Source organism: Lycorma delicatula, chromosome 1 (genome assembly GCF_047948215.1).
Source record: "Lycorma delicatula isolate Av1 chromosome 1, ASM4794821v1, whole genome shotgun sequence".
Taxonomy (NCBI): domain Eukaryota; kingdom Metazoa; phylum Arthropoda; class Insecta; order Hemiptera; family Fulgoridae; genus Lycorma; species Lycorma delicatula.
The window spans coordinates 391,776,426-391,803,001 of NC_134455.1; the positions used below are offsets into that span (position 1 = coordinate 391,776,426).

General features: G+C 36.6%; 1 protein-coding gene across 9 annotated transcripts in view; it reads right to left on the reverse strand.

Annotated features, from left to right (window-relative positions):
* Positions 1-465: 465 nt before the first annotated feature.
* The window catches only part of LOC142317360 (uncharacterized), a 418,387-nt gene continuing 392,276 nt past the window's right edge, over positions 466-26,576 (reverse strand). For 8 of the 9 annotated variants that reach the window (XM_075353851.1, XM_075353857.1, XM_075353856.1 and 5 more), the window contains 5 exons: positions 18,500-18,535; positions 11,341-11,385; positions 4,039-4,162; positions 1,747-1,905; positions 466-689 (listed from right to left, as the gene is read on the reverse strand). In XM_075353851.1, coding sequence (XP_075209966.1) covers positions 675-689; positions 1,747-1,905; positions 4,039-4,162; positions 11,341-11,385; positions 18,500-18,535 — 379 coding nt within the window. In that variant the 3' untranslated portion in view covers positions 466-674. The remainder of the gene's footprint in view (positions 690-1,746; positions 1,906-4,038; positions 4,163-11,340; positions 11,386-18,499; positions 18,536-26,576) is intronic. The other variant, XR_012754719.1, reaches the window with a different exon arrangement.

Consider the following 26,576-nt stretch of genomic DNA (forward strand, 5'->3'; position numbering starts at 1 on the left):
TTACTTTATTTAAATTTATTTTTTTTTTATTTTGTATTGTATATTAAAAAATATTCCTGAACTCGTACATCACTCAATTATCAATAAATATTTAGATAAGAAAGGAAGTGATATTTAATCTAAATCGAATTAATAATTTAAAATTCCGTGTCCAGGTTAAAAATTTGTCCCGCCATATTTATTTAATATGTAGTAGGCAAATGTTTAATATTTGTCCGAACCCCTAACTGGACTAGAAGACGTCAGTGTTGAGCGATTTACATTAAAACGTCTAAAAAAATTTCTTGTACTGGTTCCACCATAATATTCACACTTCATTTATTGAACGACCGATTACGCATTTACTGCAGAGTCTTGAATTATCATCATTAATCCATTAAATCGATTTTGATATTCGCAAGGTATATCAATAATTTTTCAACTGAAAGACATTTGTTGATAGGAAATAAATAAAAAATCTATAAATTCAAAAAAACTTTTTTATTTTATTATTACTTTTAAAGTTAAAATTCAAATAATGATTTATAATAAATTTATTGATATTTATTCATAATTTTGAATCCAGATAAACATACATCAATTACAATTTTTTTTTTCATATTAAACGCTAATCATAAAATATCAATGCGGGCTGCTGTATGTTTCTATTGTTTATCCATTTTTACCTTTTATAATTATTCTGGGAACATCTGAAATAAAAATATATTATATAAAATGGACTGAAATAGATTCTTCTGCATTAAATTTTTAAAACATTAAAATGACCCTTTTTTAATGTACAAAGGAATAAGTAATCTGCATTATCGAGAAAAATAGAAAAAAAATCTGGAATCTCTGGATTCATATTCTAAGGGAATTACTTAGAACGTGTCTTGTTTAGTAAAGGATTAACAGTCGGTTTTTATAGTAATGAATAAGATCCATTACAGTATTTTATTAAACTTACAGGTTAATAAAAAGATGGCTTATAAAAGTTCTTAGGTCTATAACATTTTCTGATATTTTATAACTAAATTATTCAGACAACTGGTTTCCATAAGTACCTCGATTAAGGGTTTTCCCGCTAAGAAATTGAATAAAAATTGCACAATATTTTGTTTAATATGCCTAATGTCCACTTTACAATCTTTTTAGCTTGTGAACAGTAGCAAGCAACTACATGGCCCTGTGAGATGAGTATGATATGTATTCCTTGAAAATAAAAAGTAGTCACGTGTGGACTCAGGAAGATCATTCCTGAAACGTATCGTTGATTGAACTCCAACTATTAACGTGGAGAAGGATAGCAACACTTATTCCACAATAAATTCTTAAAAATTGTGAATGAAGAATTTTTAAAAAGTAAAAATCAATTGGTGAGCTTTAACCAATTTCTTTCCTCAAAATTTTAAAACATTTTCATTGACTTATCCTAAAAAAAATAATCTCTATATACTAATTATCAATGCAATGGCTGCATTTGTTAAATATAATGTAACCTTCATAACCGAATAGATTTGAAGACCCATTAAATATTAATGAAAAACCGGTGGAAATAACGCATATTCTTCAAAGAAATTAAACTTTGTTTTGGTTGTGTAATTCAGAAATCTACGCTAATGTATTACAGATAGTAATTTACGAATTGGTAGGGTTTTTTGAGATTTAATGAGTATTAAATAACTTAATCTTTAAGATTAAAAATAATTATGAAAATTAGAAAAAAGCGAATAAAGTACAATCTATCAGTAAAAAAAAATTACTTACCTCATTATTGATTGGTGTCTGAGTCACTAAATACGTCAGACCAGTAATTTGATGACTATTTTCGCTTTTCAAATCATAACCACCGACAGTGAACCTGTATGATTGATAGAGAGGTATAATACTATATTCTCCATTAGGCTCAAAGGAATAAATGGGTAACTGGAAATGAACAAATTTTTTATCTAAAAATAAGTAATTAAAGGATAATAACAAATTAATTTAATTAAGGAATATTAGTGCAAATATTATTAAAAAAACTAAAATTCTAGAAGTTTGTAATTAATATTCTCTCTCTCCATTCACTCACTCTCTCTCCCCCACTCTTTCTCTCTCAATATAAATATATAATTTATATTGTATATTTATAATACAAATATAAATACGCCGGAGGACGTCTTCTTGCCTCAAACTGATTCACAGTCATCAGTCCGGCCACGACAGATGCCACCGATGCAGATGCCTCGAGTGACATCCACATCGGTAAATTCCGTCGCGGTAAAGTTTTGGCTTCGAAGAAGACATCAGACACCTAACACCTAACTCTACCACGTGGCTCTCAAGAACTGCTAAACCCATGACAGAACAAAGACTTCGAGCCTAAATCTACACATTCTGTCATCACCTAAACCGTATGTACCTATTATACAAACCATTTCAATAAATTTCAGGCCACGACCGCATATTAATAATTCGGTTAAAATTCATGTCACGACAACATATAATAATTAATTTAGTAATTGGAGTGCTACCAGTGAGAAAATGTCGCAGAGAACATCAGATCTAGTCCGTTCGGGAGCTGAATATAACCTCTAGTCTCCCACTTCAGCTCCAACTTTGAGGACCGCTTGGATTTGCAGCTAGGTTGATCGCAGCCAACATTTACATTTATTTGCCTCTTATTAATTGTGCATTCCAATTCAACAAATCGCCATGCTAAGTCAGTAAATTCATACGTTGAAAATGAAAACCACACTTCCGAGCACGACCCCCATTGAAACTTGAACTACTCTAATACATATAGCTAGACCTATTATACAGCCTATTACAAATGTAATAGGCCGTGTCATGACTATCATCAACCGAAAAGCCTTTACAAGCTATCTTTACCTGCTTTCCTCTTTCTATCTATTGCAATGAAACCATTGCTAACAAAGGTTTCCTCTCTCGAATCAGAATAAACAGAACAGATTGATGAATGAGTCACATCAAAATTTTACAAATCGTACATCGGTTTGCCAACCTATGAAAATTACCACAACCGATCGTGTTTTAGATAAAATCAAGTTAGTTTGATTAAATTGATAAAATCAGTAGGCTGACAAGTTAAGTGATAACAATTTTCTCTCTCGGCCTTGTTACATGAAGAGAACAGGTAAGTTATGGTTGAGCACTAAAAATATAATCGTACTATTGAAAATATATATATATATATATATATATATATATATATATATATAATTAAAACTACGTAAAGGATAGCCTCCTTTATCACTTACACTAGAAATCAAGATCAGTATCTCGGTCTGATGTCAGAAACATTAACATTAGCGTAATTTATTTGCTAATTTATTCAAAATTTAAGAAAGTTTAATTACAAGTAAATGATGTTAAGTTTTGGTAGAAATATTATCTATAGTTAAAATCACTAAAAAACAGCGAGAAACTGAAGTATTTTGCAGTTAAACGTAAATTAAATAATAATAGATAAACTCAAAAAAACTGATTGCAGTTAAAAGCCGGAAAATTGATTTTAGTTAACTCATACCTTCCATCAAATTCATTAAAGCAATCATGTTTTATATCCGCCATTTAAAAAAAAAATAATAATAATAAACGTTAAAATTTTAATAGATATTAAACTTTGTAAATATTAAACTTTATTACTAACTGTAATATCTTATTACAATTTAAATGGTGTGAAATATAAGGAACATAATGAAAATGTGTACTCGGTTAAGAAAGGTTTTAAACTGCGACCAGTTTTGGTCTTAAAGAAATATTTATAGAAAAAAAATTGTAAAATAAAAAATAGTTTAAATGTATCCATGTTAAAACTGTAATCCAAAATTACTGTTAATATAAAAAAACATTTCATTATGCTAATATCATTCACTTATCCAAAAAAATAAAAGGTCAGAAAGATTATTCTCTCTCTCTCTCTCTCTCTCTCTCTCTCTGTGTGTGTGTGCACGCATTAGCGTGTGTAAGTTGTGTAATACACACTCGTAACTCGCACACGCACATACACACACACACACACACACAACACACGATCCGTATTAATCTACTTACTCGTACAAATAATCTACAGGTGTATGAAAAATATAGTTCAAAATGTAATCCGCTAAACTTTTCCCCCGTCGTATTCTGTTGGTAATTATATTTATCCTTTTCATTATTTGAGTATAAGAAGCAACTAAAAAATATAAAAAATAATGAAGATGAGTTAAAATATTAAAACTGAATTAAAATTTTTTACAAAATATTTTAAATTAAATTTTGGATTCAAAAAATAGAATAGAATAGAATAATTTGTAATATTTTTACAAAAAAAAAAAAAAAATTGTAATTACTTCCGGCTGCAAAGTTATTATTTTATAAAGAGAAATAAAGTCATTATAAATTTAACTGTTCAAATCATTTAATATTCCTTTTGATATAGAAGTCAAGTTTAGAAAAAGTAAAGCAAATTGGAAGTATCATTTTAAAATTAAAGAAAACTTAATTAACAGACACAAAATTAATTTATCCTTTGCGGTCTTTAGGGCAGTCACACGTTTCATACGTACTTCAACGTTCTCTCAGGTCTTGTCGGACAGTCACAATGCCAACTATGTTTTGTTTGCGTCGATCTACAGCCATCTTGTCTTATCGGTTCAGCTAAGTCACAGTTGTTTTCGGGAACACCTTATCATAGTTTTAAATTAATCCCCTGTTATTTTAAATTTCCTATATCATTTTAAGGACGTACAAATATTTCCTTTCAGGAGTTTAAAAAAAATACAAAAAGTTATTATTGAAAAAGTATTTTATTACAATTTATAAAATTTAAAACTATTGTGATTAAGGTGTATTTAATGAAAATTTAGTATAGTTGGAGCTACAGCTTTATTTTATCTATTATCTTCCGCTGCATGAAACTTCGCAAAACCTATAAAAAACGTTAAATATATTTATTGTTTATAAAATATAGGCTTCTTCCTCTATAAATCATAAGACCTTGCTGATGGTGAGGGGGCTTGATTTCTCAGTGATAAACAGTAGCTAGACCGAAGGTGCAACCATATCGCAGAGGTATCTGTTGAGAGCCAGACTAAGAAATGATTCCTGTAAGAGGCCATCCCAACCCCGTAGGGAGAAGACACCTACCTTGTGAAGTTACCGGTCGCCACACCAACCCCTCCGTTACAAGCCCTGAGGGGCTTTACCGGAGTTCGTCTTTAGACCCTCTAACTGATTGCATCTCACAGTCATCAGGCAGGCCTCGGTCGGAAAGCCACCGATGTAAATGCCTCGGCAAACATTTGCATCAGTAAAGAGATATCAAATTTTGCCTTCACGTAGGTCTCAAACGGTAATCTTCACATCCAACCTAACATGATTTTCTCAAACTAACTAACCGAAACCACGAACCCTTCACCTAGTACAGATTTGACAACGCCGTTCGTCGTGACTGTGAATGCCTCGGAAAACGAACGAGTTTAAAGTTAAATCAGTGCTGCAATCATACCAATCAAAATTGTGTTTTACGCAACATAAAAATTCAGACCTATACCCAAATAAGTCAACCAGTTTAATCACCTAACAAGGGGAACGCAACCTCATTCGTTCCCATCATGGTGTCTCACGTGGCATTACCAAGTCACGATCAGGACCATACCGTAGGAGGGAAGCCACTGCCCCGGTCGTACGGGCTACCATACCCCGGCAGGCAGCCACCTCCACCAGCGGGAGGTCCCAAATCGAATCACAAACAATACCAATATAACCGTGGCACGATGCCAATGCGCCTACCTCCAACCAATCCAATGCCTAAGCCGGAACCCTAGCCACCCGAGATCCTACCACGACCGAGTACCACGATCCAACTCCCTCTGCAGACCTACAAATAGCAAGAGTGCGAAGAAAACCAGCCACTATAGACCATTCTTTGCGGATCATCCAGTTGGTAAGGAGATCCAGAAAGGAATCTATTCTCTCAAGTTCCCTAACAGCTCGTGAACGTTCAACCTCGTATCGGGGACAGACGTAGAGGACATGGTCAACTGTATCATCAGTTCAGCATTCCAGACATTGACTCGAATCCACCAAACGAAACCTAGCCAAACTCGCCCGAAAAGCACCATTTTCGGAGAGAAACTGTGTGCTATACCAGTTGGGGGAGACCCATCTAATCGCAACTAAATTATACACTATAGGAAATATACCATGCGTGTAACGACCTGTGAGGGATTCGCCCCACTTGACCTGCCAAGATGCTAGGCCCCAGTCTTCAATCTCTTGCTTTCGTTCTGACGTCAATAGGTTATTTACCTTGGAAATGTAGCGTTCCTTGCACTCATTAGCCAAGATATCTACTGGTTTGATTCCGGCTATAACACAAACTGCCTCCCGCGAGTCTGTTCTGGAACCGGCTATAACAGCCAGCAAGAGGAGTCGTTGGGCCCGCGGCAAACTAAGTTTGCGCAATACCTAAAAAAATGGGGTGAGCCCAAACAGGCGCAGCGTACAGCACAATAGCTTCGCTGACACACTGATCAGCATCCTTTTTCGTTGCATACTGTAGATGTTCCTTGAACCGAAAATTCTCATCTAGTATAACACCCTGGTATTTTTGAGTCGTAACGAACCGAATAAGGAGACCAGCCATCCGAACCCGTTCTCGCCGGGAAGCAGCCAATCGGCCCTTAAGCAATATCTTTGTGGTTTTCTCTGGGCTGAAAATCATCTTATGTTGGAGTTCCCACAGTCGGAGTGGCTCACAAGCACGAGCAGCTCGGAATTCTACCTCGTTACGCGAATCCCCTTCAATCAGTAGCAGCGCGTCGTCAGCATAAGCGATGACACGACAACCACATGGCAACTTTAAAGGCAACATCGAATCGAATTCTATGATCCAAAGAAGGAGACTCAGAACACTGCTATGTGGGCATGCTTTAGTTAAGGTCTTAAGAACCTCCATGCCGCCATCACCATCAGGGCAACGGTCCGATGACTGAAATAACTTTACAGTACTTTTAACTCATTTCGTTTAGACTTACGCTTCTGCATCTGAAACAGGGAAGTGGGCTACCATAAGTTGTTAAATGCTCCGCATATGTCCAAAAAAATCCGTAATACATATTTACATGGACTAGAAGAAGTTATATCCATCACCTTTTGTACGGCATCCTCAGTGCTCTTCCCCAGTCGGAAACCATACTGGCTGTCCATTAGAAAATGATCAATAGCCAATTTAACATTAATACGCAAATATTGAACCTTCTCAAAAACCTTGCCAATCACTGGCAAGAGCGGTATTGGACGGCAAGACGACATAAGAGTAGGATCTTTGTCGCCATTTTTGAACAACAACACCACGCTTCAACACGCCGGAAAGTGGCCGGCGAAGAGCAATCTACTATAGTAGAGGACTAAGGACCACTGGAAGCGCTCGGACGAGGAGCTCCACAGTGATACAATCATATCCGGGGTTCTTGTGCCGTGCCATGCAACAGATCACCTGGTGCACTTCCGCCTGAGTGATCTCAGAAGATTGTATGTCGGTCTCGAAAATCGATAAGGACACGGTCCTTATCAATTACCACACCCTCGCGGGTTGACAAAGCTGACACGAGGACATCTTTCTTGCGCTTATGTCCAATAGGGCTCTATACACAACGCCTTGGGGCGTTGTGCATAGAGCCCTATTCCCTTACTCCTGAAGGGAGGAGCGCCAGGAGTTATGCTTCGAGGAAATAATGCTATCAAAGTACCTAGCCCTCGCTCTGAGCGATGACAAGCCAACCACGATATAATCATGATGATTATATCATGGATATATTGGAGCTCATGGATGAACGTAATAATGCTAGTAAATATAAAAATGCTAGTAATGAAGATCTTAAAGAATTATCGACAATTAAGAAATACTATAAACAGGAAGTGCAAACTAGCGAAAGAAGAATAGATTAAAAAAAATTGATCAGAAGTGGAAAAATAAATGACATCGGTAAAATAGACGGAGCATACAGGAAAGTTAAGAAAATTTTTAGGATACATAAATTAAAATCTAATAAACAAAGTGATACACCGATTTATAGTACAAAAGAATAAGTCGATAGGTGGGTGGAATATATTGAAGAGTAATATGGAGAAAATGAATTAGAAAATGGTGTTATAGAGAAAGAAGAGGCAGTCCAAGGGAATAAAAGGGGAGAAACAATATTGAGATCTGAATTTAAGATTTCATTAAAAGATTTGAATGGCAGAAAGGCTCCTGGAATAGACGGAATACCTGCAGAATTACTTCGCAGTGCAGGTGAGGAAGCGGTAAATAAATTATACAAACTGGTGAGTAATATATACGAAGAATGTGAAGTTCTGTCAGACTTCAAAAAAAGTGTAATTGTCATGATATCAAAGAAAACAGGAGCAGATAAATGTGAAGAATACATAACAATTAGCTTAATCAAAAATTTTAACTAGAATTCTGTACAGAATAATTGAGAGGAGAGTGGAAGACGTGTTATGAGAAGAACAATCCGATTTCAGGAAAAGTATAGGGACAAGGGAAGCATTTTTAGCCCACATATTAATAGTAGAAGGAAGATTAAACAAAAGCAAACCAACATACTTGGCATTTATAGACCTTGAAAAGGCATGCGACAACGTGGACTGGAATATAATGTTCAGCATTTTAATAAAATTAGGGTTCAAGTTTTGAGATAGAAGAACAATTGCTAAAATTTACAGGAACCAAACAGTAACAATAATAATTGAAGAACATAAGAAAGAAGCCCTAATAAAAAAGGAAGTTCAAGGGTATTTCCTCGCCCCATCACTTTTTACTCTTTACATAGTATTAGCTGTTAATGATGTTAAAGAACAATTTCGATTCGGAGTAACAGTACAAGGTGAAAAGAAAAAGAAGCTAAGATTTGTGATGATATAGTAATTCTAGCTGTGAGTAAAAAAGATTTAGAAGAAACAATGAACGTCATGGATGAGGTCCTAAGCAAGAACTACCGAATTAAACAAACGAAAATAATGAAATGTAGTAAAAAGAACGAAGATTGAGCACTGAATGTAAAAATAGGAAGAGAAAAGATTATGGAGGTAGAAGAATTTTGATATTTGGGAAGTTAAATTACTAAAGATGAACGATGCAGGAGCGATAAAAAAATGCCGAATAGCACAGGTGAAACGAGTCTTCAGTCAGAAATATAATTTGTTTACATCAAAAATTAATTTAAAGTTCAGAAAAAGATTTTTGAAAGTATATGTCTGGATTGTATCTTTATATGGAAGTGAAACTTGGACGATCGGAGTACCTGAGAAGAAAAGATTAGAAACTCTTGAGATGCCGTGCTATAGGAGACTGTTAAAAATCATATGAGTGGATAAAATGACAAGTGAAGAGGTGTTTCGGCAAATTGATGAAGAAAGAAACATTTGGCAAATATAGTTAAAAGAAGAGACAGACTTATAGGCCACATATTAAGTCATCCTGGTAGCTTTAATATTGGAAGCACAAGTAGAAGGAAAAAATTTTGCAAGCAGGCAACGTTTGGTATATTTAAAACAAATTTTTAGGGATGTAGGATGTAGGGGGTATAATGAAATGATACAACGAGCACGAGATAGGGATCTTGTACAACTGCATCTAACCAGTCAAATGACTTCAGACAAAAAAAAATATAAGCCTTCCAATTAAAAATTCATAAAATTTGAAAAATTGTGATTACTATATGTTTAATAAAATATGTAAAAATTTAGAGTTATTTTTTGTTTCTTTACCTAAGAAAGTACTTTTCCTTTCATTTATAATTTTTTATTGTATGAAATTTCTCAAAACAATCCATATTTAATGATTAGTCTTTGTTGGATATATTAAACCAAAATTAAAGAAAAACACACAACATCTACAAATAAGAAAACCTTTATATAATCATCGAAAATCATGAAACAAAATGAAACATGAAACCAAAGCATATTCATTAACGCCATTAAGGTGAAAAGTCAACTAATCGTTTTCAAAATTACCATCAACATTATAATTAAGAAATTCGTTTTGTTACCTTTCATAATTAATTTTTGTGTAACAATGTCAATGGAGTTTTCTTATTGAATCTTTCTTTTTCTTATTCCTGTATAGTCTCCGGGAATTACTGTCCAGGTATTATTTTAGAGGATAATATATTTGAGTGTAAATGAAGCTTAGTCTTTGACAGTATCGAGCATATCTGAGATGTGTGGTTAATTGAAACCCAACCGCTAAAGAACACCGTTATCTAAGATTTAGTATTCAAATCCGTAAAAAAGTAACTGCCTTTACTAGGATTTGAACGCTGGAACTATCGATTTTCAAATCAACGGATTTGGAAAGACGCGTTCACCACTAGACCAACCAGGTGGATTTTCCTAACGAATCTGGTTAATGAAATAGACACGGTTTTTTCCGTATCTGGAATAATTTTTTTAATTTTTTTTATTATTACATTGTTCTTTCTCGTAGCAATGTTTGAATAATGTCTCTAATGAATTATCTATACCTTCATAGGTAAATATATTATCTTACTCTTTTTGAAAAATTCAAAATATCAAAAGGCGAGTTCAACTCTTCAGTTTTTAGTCATCGAATACCATTGTTTCGTAAAGCCTTATTTTCGTACAAGAGTAAATAATAGGTTTACTACTTTTTGTCTAATCCTTTTGTAAGTATACCACCAGTGATCGTTTTTTTTTTTCTAATCTCAGTCACAGATATTAATGCAATAAATATTAAGGTAAAATATAAAATAAACCAGGGTTTCAATTTGAAAGTTCAAATAGTTTTTGCAAGCAGCAATAAAAGTAATCTGTTATAATGTGTATTTGTAGATAGCAAGAAAGTGATTTGAAGTTATCTGCAATATCTGTAAATTAAATACATAAAGCCAATAAAAAAAGTAAAAATTCGAACACAAGCTGTTTATCATGGCACAACATAACGTCCCTTCCTAAATCAATTTTATTATTCATTCCATTTGATGACATAAAAATAAGTTGGTATTTAGAATCAGGGAAAATTCATCCACCGACCATCACTTTGTTTCATCAATTCTTTACTTCTTACAAAGTTTATGGAAATTGTTTGATATAAATCCGTCGAAAACGTGTACTCTTTTTCGAGAGTGCCATATGAACAAACACATATTCCCCAGAACTAATTGCCTTTCACCTAGCGTATTATGGTACAAACAAATCTATATTTTGTTTAAGCCATTTCGTGTTTCTCTTAGCCAATGAAAAAAAAAAAAATCCAGTAACGGTAAACAGTATATTAATGGATATTTTCTAAAAAATTGTGCTATAAACACATCAAACTGAATTACCGAATAAATTAATACTTACGTCATATCATTCTTTTCAACAGTATTCTGTAAATTGTAGTCTTCTCTGAAACACACACAAACAATTGGTGAGTAAATATTTATCTAATTTTACTGTTTTGATACTGACACACCATTGTTATTTTGTTACTTATTTTGATACTGACACACCATTGTAACGTGTTGTTTGTTTTACGTAACAGCAATTTAAAGCTAAATTTGAAAAAAAAAGAAAAAACTTGTTAAAAACAAGAAACAATAGATTTATTCAATAGAAAGAAAATACAAGTAATGATACAAGCTATTAAAGGACAGACTATAAAAGGAAATTACTCTATTCTAAGAGAAAATCTTAAATAAGACAGTAGAGTGAAATCTATCCAATTAGTCATTTATATTTAACTCATAATATTCTGAGAAACTCATTATCTGATAATGTTCATTATCGATTATTATAATGCGAAGGAGAGGTAATTAAGATATATTCTACAAATGTAAACGTTAGATAGGAAATGATAACAAAATTGTTTAAACCCACAAAAGAACATTCTTTATCTTTCGCTTCTCGGCCTTTGGCGCCATGCTGTATAACTTGTGTTTACTGCTACCGGTAGCGATTTGCTTCTACAAGTGCAGCGGTTCTGCGTTCACGTCGTCGGGGCTGATAACGATCAGTGGCAGTCAGTAAACTTGCGTTTCTATGGAGTTTAGGCTACACAGCTACGTAGTCTGTTGTAGGAGTGCCACTGTCGGCTAAGTAAGGAAGTTTCCTTTGTGTTGCACCATGTCGCCGTTCTTAGGTTCGTGAATAAAAATATTATTATATTTGTTTGAGTTTGTCAACGGTCTTGCGATTACCGTGACGTCGGCTCGTTACGTAGCCATGTTTGAAACCTTTGTTGTGGAACAACAAAAGAGATTTCCACCATTTTTTAACACAGCCTGGTTTCAACAAGACGGAGCAACGTCACATACTGTACGAATATCGATGGCAGCTGTACGCCGATTGGTTGGACAACGTGTCATTTCACGAAATGGTGACATTAAATGGCCTCCCAGATCGCCTGATCTCTCTCAGCTTGCGATACTTTTTGTGGGGTCACCTTAAAAGCAAAGTGTTCCACAGTAGACCTGCTACAACGGAAGAACTGACAACAATCAGTGGCGATCAGTAAACCTGCGTTGTTATGGAGTTTAGGCTACACAGCTACGTAGTCTGTTGTAGGAGTGCCACTGTCGGCTAAGTAAGGAAGTTTCCTTTGTGTTGCATCATGTCGCCGTTCTTAGGTTCGTGAATAAAAATATTATTATATTTTCGATCCTCTGGCAGGTTCGGGAAACGATTTTCACTCCGACCTGGCCGGTGGTCTGATCTAGAATCTGTTAGCTTTTGACGTTACGAGCGGGTCTACGTGAGAATAGGTGGCCTTGCTCGGCACAGTTCACTGCTAGACGCTCACCTTACTTTCTGTTATGTGATATGTACATTCAGACTGTTACTGTAGTGTCTGGCAGTATAGTCGGTGTTTTTGGCGAATGGATTGAAAAACTCAAAAATGAACGCACAAGTATTACGAACAACGAAGGAGCTGGACGACCGTTTCCCGCCACAAATGAGGAAAACACTGAGCGTGCACGTGACATGGTTTTCTTAGACTGACGAGTAACTACCGATGAAGTGGCACGTCTGCAAATTAGTCACAGTTATGCCTGCGAAATCATCCACAACAGACATGGGTTTCATAAAGTTTGTGCAAAATGGGTCCCAAAACAACTCGCACAATTGTATAAACAAACGCGCTTGGACATCTGCCAACATTTGGATCGCTATGGTAACGAACGGGATATTTTCTTAGACAGATTCATCACTGGTGACGAAACACAGATCCATCATTACGAGCTGGATTGTAAACGGTAGAGTACGGGATGGAAACTTACAAATTCGCCCTCCAAAAAAATGTTCAATACCCAACCATCCGCAGGAAGACTGACGCTTACGGTTTTTTGGGATTCACAAGGCCTAGTACTGGAACATTATGAGAAAAGGGCCACGACAATAAACAGTGTGTGTTACAGTGAAATGCTTACTACCAAGCTGAAGTCTGCAGTTCGAAGTAAACGCCGAGGACTGCTGTCAAAATGTGTTGTGTTGTTGCACGACAATGCCCGTCCACACACTGCTGCGCACACTGCTGAAACGCTACAGAAACTCAACTTTGAAGTACTGGCTCATCCTCTATATAGTGCTGATCTTGCCGGTTCTGACTAACACTTGCTTGGTCCACTCAAAGAGGTATTAAGGGGCCGTCGATTTACCTCGGACGAAATAGTGAAAGAAGCGGAGCATTCCTGGCTCGCAGCTCAACCGAAAACCTTCTTTAATGAGGGCATCAGGAAGCTTGTGCAACGATGGACCAAGTGCGTTGAAATGCAAGGGGCTATGTTGAGAAATATATACATGTAAGTTTCCTATTTGTATTGCGATAAAGTTTATAACTACATTGTGGATAATAATTGATTTACCCTCGTATTGCGCATTCCGGTTTAGTTTTATAAAAATGTTAGCCTTGGGCATACAGGGATTGAATGCATGTTCAATTGTTATTTCACTTAATCTATTTTATCTATTAATTTCCTATTGTTATTTATTTTATCTATTTCATTTATTTATTTCATTATTTTATCTGTTAAACTTAGTGTAATCTAGTATTGTGGAAGGTTTTAAGTCAAAATTTAAGCAAGGAAAGCCCTTCTTACTAAAGCTAGGGAAGTTGAATGAAAGGTTTTGCAGATCATGGAAAGGAAGGTTTCAAACGGTTAAAAAATCTTCGATTCAAATCCCCCAAAAATATAATTGGGAATGTAGGATTATTAATTTAAACGGATTCGATAAATACGTAGTTAAGTTTGTGTATTTTTTTACAAGTTGAATTACTTTTAACCGCTAATTGTATATGTGATAAAATTTAGAAGTGGAAATTCATTTTCAGTGTTGTGAATGTAGCATCAGAAAAATTTTGAAATTTGTAGGATTTCGAATGGTCAGTGGCCAGAAATAACAAAAATTCCCTGATAAAAAAATTTATAACGGAAAGAAGGGCAATTTATTCAAGATTAATTAATTAAGATTAATTTTATTTGGATGATTTTTTTTTCTGTATCTATTAATAACTACATATTGAAAACCATGTCATTATATATTTAGAAAAAACTTATATTTTGCTTTCTAATGTCACAAAAGAAACATTGTCGGAGGGATATAATCGGAACGTATATTTTTGTACCTGAAAAAAAAGGAGACCAAGCCATAATTTTACTCCCAGGTGCAGTTAATTAGATGACTATAACGGGTTTAAATGATAGAACTTTTGATAAAGATAGCTGTCATTTGTTTTGTTTTCATGACATTTTTTTTGTCATTTCAGAGGAGTGAGCAATGGCAAAAGATCATGGAAAAACTGACGCCGAAACAACGTTTAAAATTATGGTAATATATTTCCAAAAACAAAGTTCTATTCGCCAGACGTATAGAGCACTTAGCAATTTTTATGGTGCACATAATCGTCCATCACAGCAACTTACTCGTCCAACTATTGATAAATTTCGAAATCTATTACTCTACTAAATGAAGGACCTACGCCATTTGTTTCATCAGAAGTTGCTGTTTAGCAACCACGTTAAGCAAGTAGCAGCGGACGCCGTCTTTGTGATGCACCAGTTTAGGAGGATTGCTCGAAAGGTTTATAGGCTGTCGGGCCGTCATTTGTAAACGGTGTGCCAAGGTGTCTTCACACGTATGACCACTTACACGGCGTCCATTTTGAAGCATAAATTGAAAGAAATTGAGCTCTTATTCAAAATTTAAGGAGTGCCCAGCGCAGAGGCTTAATTGAATGAAAGCACTATTGTTTTTTAAAACAACCTTCTATGAGGCTACCACTATTGAGAAAGGATCTCCCAATCGATTTAGTGGTGAAAGTTCGAGCGGCCATGTGGAAATTGGGAAGAGGCAGGGAGGCCGAGGTATTTGGGATGTGGTTTCGAGCCGGGTCTCTACTGGAACGCAACGGTGATAGCAATGCACCGGCTTTAAATTTCGAACAGTTGACCATCTCTCACCTGCGGAGGAGATTTACAGCCGCGCGATGGAAGCATGGCAGCAAGAACGCCACGCCACAAGTAAGGGAAGGTTTTTTATATATTTGTACAGGATATGGTGGGAAGGTATACCAGTCCATCGTTTTTAAGGGCAACGGGGACACGAGTGTTCTCCAACCATGTAAATTTAAACCAATATTTGTTTCGGTTGCGCCTTGCAGCTGATGAGTAGTACGTCTGCGAGGAAGTCCATTCAAACGTACACATGATGTTCGACTGCCCAGCTCTTAGGGTAGCCAAAACTCAGGCCACCCTGGAACCTTGTGGTGAAGGGGAAAATTGGCCACTCACAAGCGGTGAGTCAATTTGGCGAGATCCGCATTGTCAGACCGTGTGGGAGTTTCTAAATGCGGTTGCTTTGTTCAACTGACAAAGAGTGTGAATAAAAGTAGTTTGCCTAAGGGAGAAGACTCCTACCGCGCTGCTGTAGGAAGCTGACCGAGAGATATGGCTGGCTACCAGCCAGTTTAGGCTCCAAGCGCTATAATGGCGCACAGGTACTTGCTGGAATTCAGCGGCCTAGGCGTGGTAGCGAATAGCAATTCGGTACCACGAATTGATTAAATTTATGATTTATGATTGATTGTGATTTATTTAATTGATGATTAATTTAATGATTGATAATCATATATGTTTTAGTAGTTGACGGGATGCGCCTACCCATTTCAGAGATATATGATAAGTGGGGGGGTTGACAAGTAGGCGAGTGGTGTATGGTATCATGTTTTTAGGCTAGCTCGTTAGGACACTGATCGCTTAACTGTTTCGAGGCGTAGAAGTCATTTCTGGCACAGGCATTCGGTCTTATGCTTTAGGACGACCGAATGTGTTGGTTCCAATGGAAAATGCAAGAGAAAACTAATCTAGTGAATGAAAACCAACAATAAGACTAGCATCTGTACATACAGACGAAAATATCGGTGCGGTTAGTGATAGTGTTGAATAATATCCGAATGTGTCTATTCGTCGTCGTTCTCAACATCTTGTACTTTGTCCATTAATTACATGAAAATATTATGTAAACATCTTGATCAAAACCCATATAAGATGCAATATGCATTGGTACAAGAACTGAAGCCGCAAGACCATAATTAGCGTTGTTTGTTTGGAATATGGTGCCTAAATCAATTGGAATCTGATCCACGTTTTTATAGAAAAATTGGGTTGGAGACGAAGCTCATTTCTGGTTAAATGGCTATGTCAACAAGCACAATTAACGTATATATCGAGTACGACCTATCCTCGGAAATTTAAGAGTCTCCATTCATCTTGAAAAATTCACTGTATGGGTTACATGCTGGAGGCATCGTCGGTCATTCTTTCTTTAAAAATGAGGCCTTAGCACATGTTGGTGTCAATGGTGTTCGTTACAGATCAATGATCAGTGATTATCTATTTTCAAATTTGGGTGACATCGACCTGCAACAATTTTGGTTTCAACAGGATGGTACCACACCTCATACTGCTACCAAAACAATCGATTTATTGAAACAACAATTTAGCGATAAAATGTTTTCATGAAATGTTCCAGTGAATTGGCCTTCATGATCATGTGACCTAACGCCAGTGGATTATTTTGTTTAAGGTTATGTGGCGTCTCTGATTTATGCTCATAAACCAGCAAAAATTGACGCTTTGGAAGCAAACGTGAACCATGCTATTGAACGTAATACTTTCCCAATTACTTGAAAAAGTGGTTCAAAATTAAACTTAAAGAATTTTCAAAAATTAAATATCAGAAAGTTGTCTTTCGATGAAAAAGAAAATTAGTTTTACACTTACTTTTTTATGAGTTTTATTTCAAATCAAATTATTATCACTCTAAAAAAAAACACCCATTATAAACAGGTTATAAATCAATTAGAAGTTATCATGATTTCTAAATTCTGAAAAATGTATGAAACGGTTGGTAAACAAGACCTATTTACATTTATGTCCGCGTTCAGCTATAAGGTTTAGTTATGTTGTGTGTCGTAATATCCAGTATGATTATGAAATTTTTTAATTTAATCCAAAATGAAGTAACTATTGAGTATCAAATGCTTTGGTGATTTTATATTTCTATAAAATGTACAATTAATTTTTTTTTCAAATAGAATTTATAAAAATCTTTTTTAATAGAATTTTCCAAAGGCATTTCAATTTTGAGAGAATTTTTATAAATCATTTTATTAATTATTATTTTGATGAACTTCCCATCGCGTTTCTAAAGAAGTTATTGTTTTTGTCTTACAAATTAAATTAATGTGTCTTTTTAAAATATAAGAATTGATAAGATAAGTTGTAAGTATCGCTTTCAGATTTACGTTGTAATTCTCTCGGTCAGAAGAGTTTTGTTCTTAATTTTTAAAAAGATATGTTAAAGTATTATATATATTTTTATTTTATTTTTTTAAATTATGCAAAGTGACTTTTAATCTCTTAAAAACATTTGAAGAAAATGTTGTAGACTCGCTCAGTTATTCTGCAGTTTTCAAAATAATTAAATAACACACGTATGTAAGAGAAAACTGATCCGTCTAAAATATATTCCCCCATCTATGTTTAATGTCAGGCTGATAAATTTTCATTTACAGAACTGTTATTCCATCGGTAACATAGTTTGTGCTCATATAATTCCGACAACCTCTTCGAAATTGTTATTTCTTGAATTTGTATGTATTTGAATATTTTGTTAAATGTGATATAAAGAGTCGATAAAGGTATATCGAGTCTAAAGAATTTGTGGAATAACAATTGAGATAAAATTTTGAGATTCTTTTAAAATTTATACAGTAATTAACATTCACAGGAATAGTAATTCACGAAATTATATTTGGAAAAGATAATCAAATTGATTTTCAGATTTTCAGAACACTTATTTATACACTTTTATTTAACCGTTTAGCACACACGATTTACCCCAATTTTCTCACGGAACATTAAATGATGTCCATGATTATATTTTATGTTCTGCAAAACTATAACAAATCAGAGAAGTAAATGTTATTAAGTAATAGAGTTTTGTTAATATAATTACTTACGAAACTCTGAAGTATTCCCGTTTAATACCGCTATCACTGAAAATTATTGAAAAAAATAAATTTAAAATACATGTAAAGTTAGATTTATTTTACCTCTATCAGTAAACTACTGGTAAAAGAGTTCTGCTTTTATTCGAAAGTAAGTGGTCATTAAAATAGAATAAATTGAAATATATATTTTTTCTTACTTTGCTACAAAACACAGGTAAGAAAAATATTACAAAGAAGGATTTTCTTGTACTTCCAGTATTGTAATGAAGAAATCTTAAACACATTTCATTTGAAATCAAATTGTTTATTTAAAATCATTTCTTCATATGCCTGGTAATGATACTGTACTTTATTAGCCATCACAAATTCTAGATTCATAAAATATTTCATGAGAACTTTAATGATGAGTAAATTAAGGCGGCTGTAAAAATTACTTAAAATATATGATGTAAATTTATATTTGTAAAAAAGTTACACTACGTTCATTTCTGTTTAGGAAAAATTTTAATTATATTAAAATTAGTAAAAATTAAATTGTTTATTTTAATTTATTTTAATTTTTTTGGCCAAGATTGAAAAAAACATGACATTTTATTTTATAATTTTGTACGTAAACATAATTGAATATGTTTACATATTAAGAAACAAAATTTGCTTAAATTTTAGTGGTCACTTTACTACTTAAAAATAATGTTTTCTGATATTATTTTCTGAAAAACTTCGACTAAACAATTATTACTTTTTACAGCTACTTAAGTTACAGCAACCATTTCTGAAATACGAGTATAGTGATGATAACGCGACTTACGCGTTAAATTATTTGAATGGATTGATTTGATTCAAAATATTTCGTCACATTTGCGTGCCTTTTTGTTCTATTAGGATTATTATTCAGAATTCATTATCTGAAAAACTGTTTTGCTGCTTTTGTTCGTTTCTTGATTGAACCAAATATAAATTTCGTAGAATGCATAGTTTTTTTAATAACATGTGGAAAGTACGAGGGTAAGTTAATTATTTAGCAATTAGGGCAATTTAGTTATGTTTTTGTTTATATTGGTAGTACTGCCGTGTTGCGTAGATGACGCATGCATGGTTTAATTGTTATGTCAGTACAGGTTCTATGCTGCTAGGTTAGTTCCATTATCGCTACACTGCCGTTAACCGTGGCTGTTCCGCTTTCTGTTTGCACAAAAAAAGAGCAACATTCAGTGATCCGATTTTTGTGGTCGGAAGATGTATCAGGAGCCGTTTACAGCCACAAATGAGGAAAACATTGAGCGTGCACGTTACATGGTTTTCTTAGAGAGACGTGTAACTGTCGATGAAGTGTCACAACGTCTACAAATTAGTCACGGTTATGCCTGCGAAATCATCCACAACAGACATAGGTTTCATAAAGTCTGTGGAAGAAGGGTCCCAAAACAACTCGCACAGTTGCATGAACAAACGCGCTTGGACATCTGGCAAAAACATTTGGATCGCTACGGTAACGAACGGGACATCTTCTGACATAGAATCATCACCGGTGGCCAAACACGGATCCATCATTACGAGACGGAGAGTAAACGGCAGAGTATAGAATAGAAACATCCAAATTCGACCTGCAAGAAAGGTTCAACACCCAACCGTTCGCAGGAAAACTGACGCTTACGGTTTTTTGGGACTCACAAAGCCCAGTACTGGAAAATTATGAGGAAATGGGCACGACAATAAACAGTGCGTGTTATAGTGAGATACTTTCTGCCAAGCTGAAGCCTGCGATACGAAATAAACACCGAGGACTACTGTCAAAATGTGTTGTCTTGTTACACGAAAATCTCCACACACTGTTGCGCACGCTGCTGAAACGCTACATAAACTCAACTTTGAAGTACTGGCTCATCCTCCGTATAGCCCTAATCTGGTTCCTTCTAACTATCACTTGTTTGACCTACTCAACGAAGCATTAAAAGGCCGTCGATTTACCTCGGACGAAATAGTGAAAGAAGCGGAGCATTCCTGGCTCCGCTTCTTTCTCAAGTCGATTGAAACAAAAGTTTTAATGTTACAAATGGTGATTTGAGGTAACGGCTTATGAGATAACACAAAATTTATGTTTGAAATCATATTAAACACGCTTTTCTAATGCCTTCCGGCAAATATATTCCCATATTCATTTGAAATTTTGTAAGTACTTTAATTCCCCAAGAAAAAACGATGATTTTATATCATATATATTGGACAATTGAATCTATAATTTAAATTAAATAGGCTGGTCACCATTACATTTATTATAATAATATTCCTTATTCAGTAATTCGGTAATAATTATAGTTACCCGGAACGTAGAAAAACAGTATAAGGTAGAATTCTGTGACATGTTTTTCTGGCAACATATGATGAGAAGCGCATTTCATATTGGTTTAATGTATTTCATATTCATTTTCACGAATGGTTCAGTCAGTAACAAACTACAAAATTGCAAGTTATCATGTAACTTAAAATCATAGGATTATTCTTCTTCGACGATGATGTGAATAAAACTAAGTAAACTAGACATTTTTATCTAATTCAATTTTTTTTTATAACTTATTTTTAAGTTATAAAAATTTGATTATAATCGCTTCGGAAATGTTTATTTGTATAAGGATTTGCGTTAAGAGAATTTTAATTCTCTTAAAAAATCGCTGTAAATTGTGTATCGAACAACGAGGGAATAATCTTTTTTACATTCTTCCACGGTTTTAGCATTTACAAAAAATATTTCAAATCATAAATAATCAAATTTAAAATCGAGCAAGAAATCATTATAGATAATGGAAAAACGTATTATATTTTTAAAATTGAAATTTTAATTGTTAATGAAGAGACTTTATCTTCATACTCTAAATAGCTTTCAAGGTAGATAATTCGAGCTGGTTCTTAAATACTTCAAGGTCACGTGTCGGGTGTAACATCATCGATTCGTGTGTTGGGGAACATTGAGCCGGTGTATCTGCGTAGATCTAAATATTTTATCTTATGTGGTTCTGATGTGAGCACAGTTGAAGGCCATGTGACGTCACAGGCGGGATGATTGGACGTTCTATCTAGCTAGATCGAAAACATATTTCTTATGTAGATCTGTTGTTAGCACAGTTGAAGGCAATGTAACGTCAGAGCAATCGTCGTTGCCTGAAGCCGATCTAAATCGTATGTCTTATGTAGGTCCGATGGTAGCACATCTCATGGTCATATGATGTCAAAGTTGTGTGAGTTCTGAGTATCATATCCTGTGCAGGTCCAATGACGGCATAAAATTTACCGATCTAAATGTCATATTTTATTAGGTTTAGTAGCGCCTGGGTTTGGTTTGAGGCTCGAGACATTAGCGTTGGCGGTTGATATGTGAACTAGATGAAGAAGGAAGTGCTGCAAGGGTTAGAGCGGAATTAAGTAGATACTACTGCTGGCGGCGGGTTCGAGCGGAACTAAGTAGATACTAGCGCCGGCGGTTGAGATACGAACTATTTGAGACGCTAGCGCTGGTTAGTAGAGCGGAACTAAAGTTGATAATCGAAACAGTACAACCGCGAAATATGACTTAGTAAATAAACAATGTCAGAGCAGTTGCCGCTAATTATCTTTCAACATACACAGTTAAAAATCTTTCATTTTCGGATTCGGCCCCCCCAAATCGTCGTCCCAATCATTTCTGTCTAATTTGTAGTATGCTATATGCAATGTTCGTAACATATTTTCTCTTTTATTATGTGTTCATCTTGCTGTAGATATGATGGTAAGGAATTTTAATCGTTATATATTATCCGTGCTTGTAAAAGAAAAAGCATTTAGGGACGTCAGTAATTTTGATACATGTTCTGATGGTTTCATCTACCTTAGCCAATCTACCTTATCCATTATACTAGATTCAATCTAACTGTAGACTGCAGCTTATCTGAATCTTAACTCTCTGAAATAGAGAGCTAAGCTTTACACTTTCCGCACATCTTACGATATGCTAACCAAAAAAAGGGATAAGAGAAAACAGAAACTTGGCGTACAGTGATATCACCTTCGACAGTTACAGAGCCTGCTTGGACGATACCAAAATTGAAGTCCACAGGTCAATGCAACTTACAGTTTTATCAGAGTCCTTGCCTAAAAGGCTACATCGATCCCAATACCGCCTCATTTCGTTATTAAAAATATATGCGAAAACATATCAATAAAGTATGGAAACACATTCCTGTTTATGACGGCCAGCTTAGATAAATTGGTATCCAACTTACCGAAATTGGCTTTCCAGCATATTCGAAAGTACTTCACAGGACAAGACATACCAATAGTTATAAGAAAAGTTGTATATCTTTACGACTATACCGATTCCTGGCCAAAGCTCTAAGCAATGACCTAACCTTCTAAAGAACAGTTCTACAGCGCGTTAACGAACTCGAACGTAGGTGAAGACGTTTGCGAACATGCACAAAATATATGGAATCACTTCGTCTGCTACACGTTCGGTGAATACAATAATGGAATGGGTAGGCGAACGACAACATCACTGCGAATTCGACAATCTAATGACGCATACAGACGACGATGTGATTAGTTACATTGTAGAGATTGATGTTGAATATTCTTACCATCTCACAATTTAGACAATGTGCTGCCTTTTCTGCAGAAAAACAAACAGCTGCCCGGTTTTGTGAGGCCTTCGCATTAGTGGCATTCTGACTGAGGCAATAATGAATATGTCGTGAGGCCTTTAAAGATGACTTCTGGGAGATTACATTTCTAAATTCCATTCGCCGTTCCGATAAAAAAAGAATACTGCTGATGATGTAGTAAAGTCTTTGAGTGCCGTACTAAAAACCTATTCAATGAAACACTTTCAGAAGGATGATGGTAAAACAGTGATACAATGGTAATTTGGTTAACTGGCATTTCTCCCACCACCACCCCATTCGGTCGCCCTAGAGCATAGACCAAATGTTCCGTGCCAAGAACGGCTACTGAGCCTCAAAACGGTTTAGCGACCCAAATCCTAAAAGCTCCTAGTGAGCTACCTAACGTGCGTGAGCGAATCAAGCAGGGCGCCATACAGCACCCGCTGAAGTGTCCCAATCGCTCACTTGTCAAACCTAAAACTAGATCGGGGAGGTGCACCCCTTGTACAATTTAAAACTATACGTCATCAAAATTTAAAAGACAGCAATTTTGGCTGCCACGCCTCGGTCGCTGTATGCCAGCTAGTGCCTGTCCACCATTTAACAGCGCTTGGAGCTGATTTGGCTGATGGCCAGCCCTATTTCCAAGGTTGGTTTCCAGCAGCAGAGCTATAGGAGTCCAATCGCATTTTACACTTATCCCTTACATTTACTGATGACGGTTGAACATAGCAACCTCATCAAGGAACTCCCACACGGTCCGACAGTGCGGCTCTCGCCACACTGCCTCGCCGCTTGTGAGCGGCCAGGTTTCCCCCTGACCTCTAAGTTCCAGGGTGGCTCGGTCTCTGGCCCTCCCAAGGGCCGGGCAGTCGTACATCATATGTACATTAGACTGGACCTCCCCACAGACACACAACTCATCAGCCACCAGGCGAAACCGAAACAGATATTGGTTCAGATTCACATGGTTGGTGAGCACCTGGGCACCCGACGCCCTTAAAAAGGAACTCGAGGCATACCATCCCCCCAAATCCTGTATAAAATTATACAAGGATCTACCCTTAGTCGTGGTGTGCCATTCAAGCTGCCATGCCTCCATCGCGAGGCTTTGTAGCCTTTTCCGCAGACGGGAGATGGGCAACTGGACGAAACTTTGCTCCGGTGCATTGTGATCACCGTTCCACTCCGGTTCTGGCCCGGCTCGAAACCGCATCCCAAATGCCTCGGCCTCCCGACCTCTTCGCAACTTCCACATGGCTGCCCGAATTTTCACCACTAAATCGATTGGGAGAGCCTTTCCCAATACAGTAGTAGCCTCGTAGGAGGTTGTTTTAAATACACCAGTGCATACTATCATGGCTCTGCGCTGGGCACTCCTTAAATTTTGAAGTAGTGCTCTATTCCTGTCCAACCTATGCGCCCAAACCGGCGCCGCGTATGCGATCATACTTTCAAAGACGCCTCGGTACACCAAGTACATTTGGCGGCCCGACAGCCCGTAGTCTTTCTGAGCAATCCTTCTAAGCTTGTGCATCACAGAGACAGCGTCCGCCGCAACTTGCTTAATATGGTTACTAAACAGCAACTTATCATCAAACAAAACACCTAGGTACTTATGAACCCTTACTCGGCTGATTACACAGCCTTTGTATTTAATGTGGGGGGTTACGACTGCATGATAATTTGTCTGCGCCCTTAGAAGCATAAACTTCGTTTTGGGCACAGAAATTTTTAAATTTTGCATGTCCATCCAGCCTTCGGCGGTTGACAAGGCCGCCTGCGCTCTGCTTTCTAGCTGTGGTCGTGAATCTCCACGAACTAAAAGGAGACAGTCATCGGCGAAAGCCTGGGCCGTGACTCCTTCTGGGAAAGTCAATCCCAGAAATCCGTCGAACACCAGGTTCCACGGCAGGAGGCCGAGAACGGAACCCTGCGGGCTTCCCCTGGTGACGGATTTTTCCACAACTAGGTGCGCATCTTTAAACAGAGCCGTTCGGTTAGACAAGTAGTCTCTTACCACGGCCTGTGTGGCTTCGGGAACATTGCGGCGTTCCAAAGCATAGAGGACAGAACTCAAACACAAGGAAGAAAATGCTGCCTCTATATCAATAAAAATAGCCAAAACATATTTGCAGTCGGCGCTTTCCACCTCGGTAAGAGCATTTAAGATGCAATCCTCGGTGCCAACCCCTTTCATGAAGCCGTACTGGCCTCGATTTAGAATACGGCTCATATCGATGCTTTCCTCGAGCCGTTCCACAACCAGCCTTTCCAACAACTTGCCGAAGACCGGCAAGAGGCTGATGGGTCGATAACTGCCGACCTCACCAGGATCCTTTCCAGGTTTCAGGAGTACCCTTACCAAAGCCACCTTCCAGCAACCCGGAAAGCAGCCCCAGCTTAGGCATCCCGTGAACAGCCTGCCGAGAGGCTCCCTTATGACAGGCAATAAATGATGGAAAATATCCGGGTCAAGTTGGTCAATCCCCGGTGCCTTCTTTAATGCCATTCGAGAAACCACTCGGTCTATATCATCGGGTTCCACGGTCCGAACGCCAGGGAATGGTGTTTCACCCGCCCTAACGCCGATTTCCGCTTCACCCTCCGGAGCATCTGGAAACAGAGTATCCAGGAACGCCCGGTAGGTCGCCACAGATGTTAAAGTCTGGTCACGACCACCTAACCCGCATCGAACACTGGACAACACGTGCAATGGCTTTGGCTTGTAACAAGTCTTTGCGAGCTGCCAGGGATCGCGTTGCAATTCGCGCATGGAGTCTTTCCAAAACTTGAGTTTGAGATACAATGGTAAGGTCAATGCCTTTCTAAAGAAATACGTTGTCAACAACTAGTACATTCACTGAGGTAAAAGACTATGTATGGAGCGATTTAACCGGGCACTGAAACCTAAATATAGATAAAACTCAAAGAGCAAGGGTGGTATAAATAGCTAGACCTTCTACCAAAATTAGTAGATGAATATAACAACACGGTGCACCACGCTAAAGAGTAGTACGGAATTAAGAGTACGGCGTCAAAACCCAAGATGGCTGACAGTCCGCCATCTTGGAATGACGTCACGAGTTCAAGATGCGGTTATCGGCCATCTTGTATTGTGACGTCATTGACGCCGTAGCCTGTCACTGCCATATTGGAATGTCCCTTTTTCCCTGTTGGAGTTTCCCTTTTCCCTTAGCGGAATATTTGAAATTCCACAGGGATATCAACTTGAGTAATATATTCGCTTTGAATATTATTTGTAATAATTAATTCAAAGGTTGGTACCGCTGGTGAACAGCTGCTGTGTAGCGGTCGGTTTGAATTAAATAAAAAAATAATATTTGAAGCTAAAAAGAATTTGTCGGCTAGGACTCGAACCCGGTCATGACGGGACGCGACTGACTGACGCCTTAAACCAATCGACTTCAGTGGCTCCTTGATGTAATGAGTGA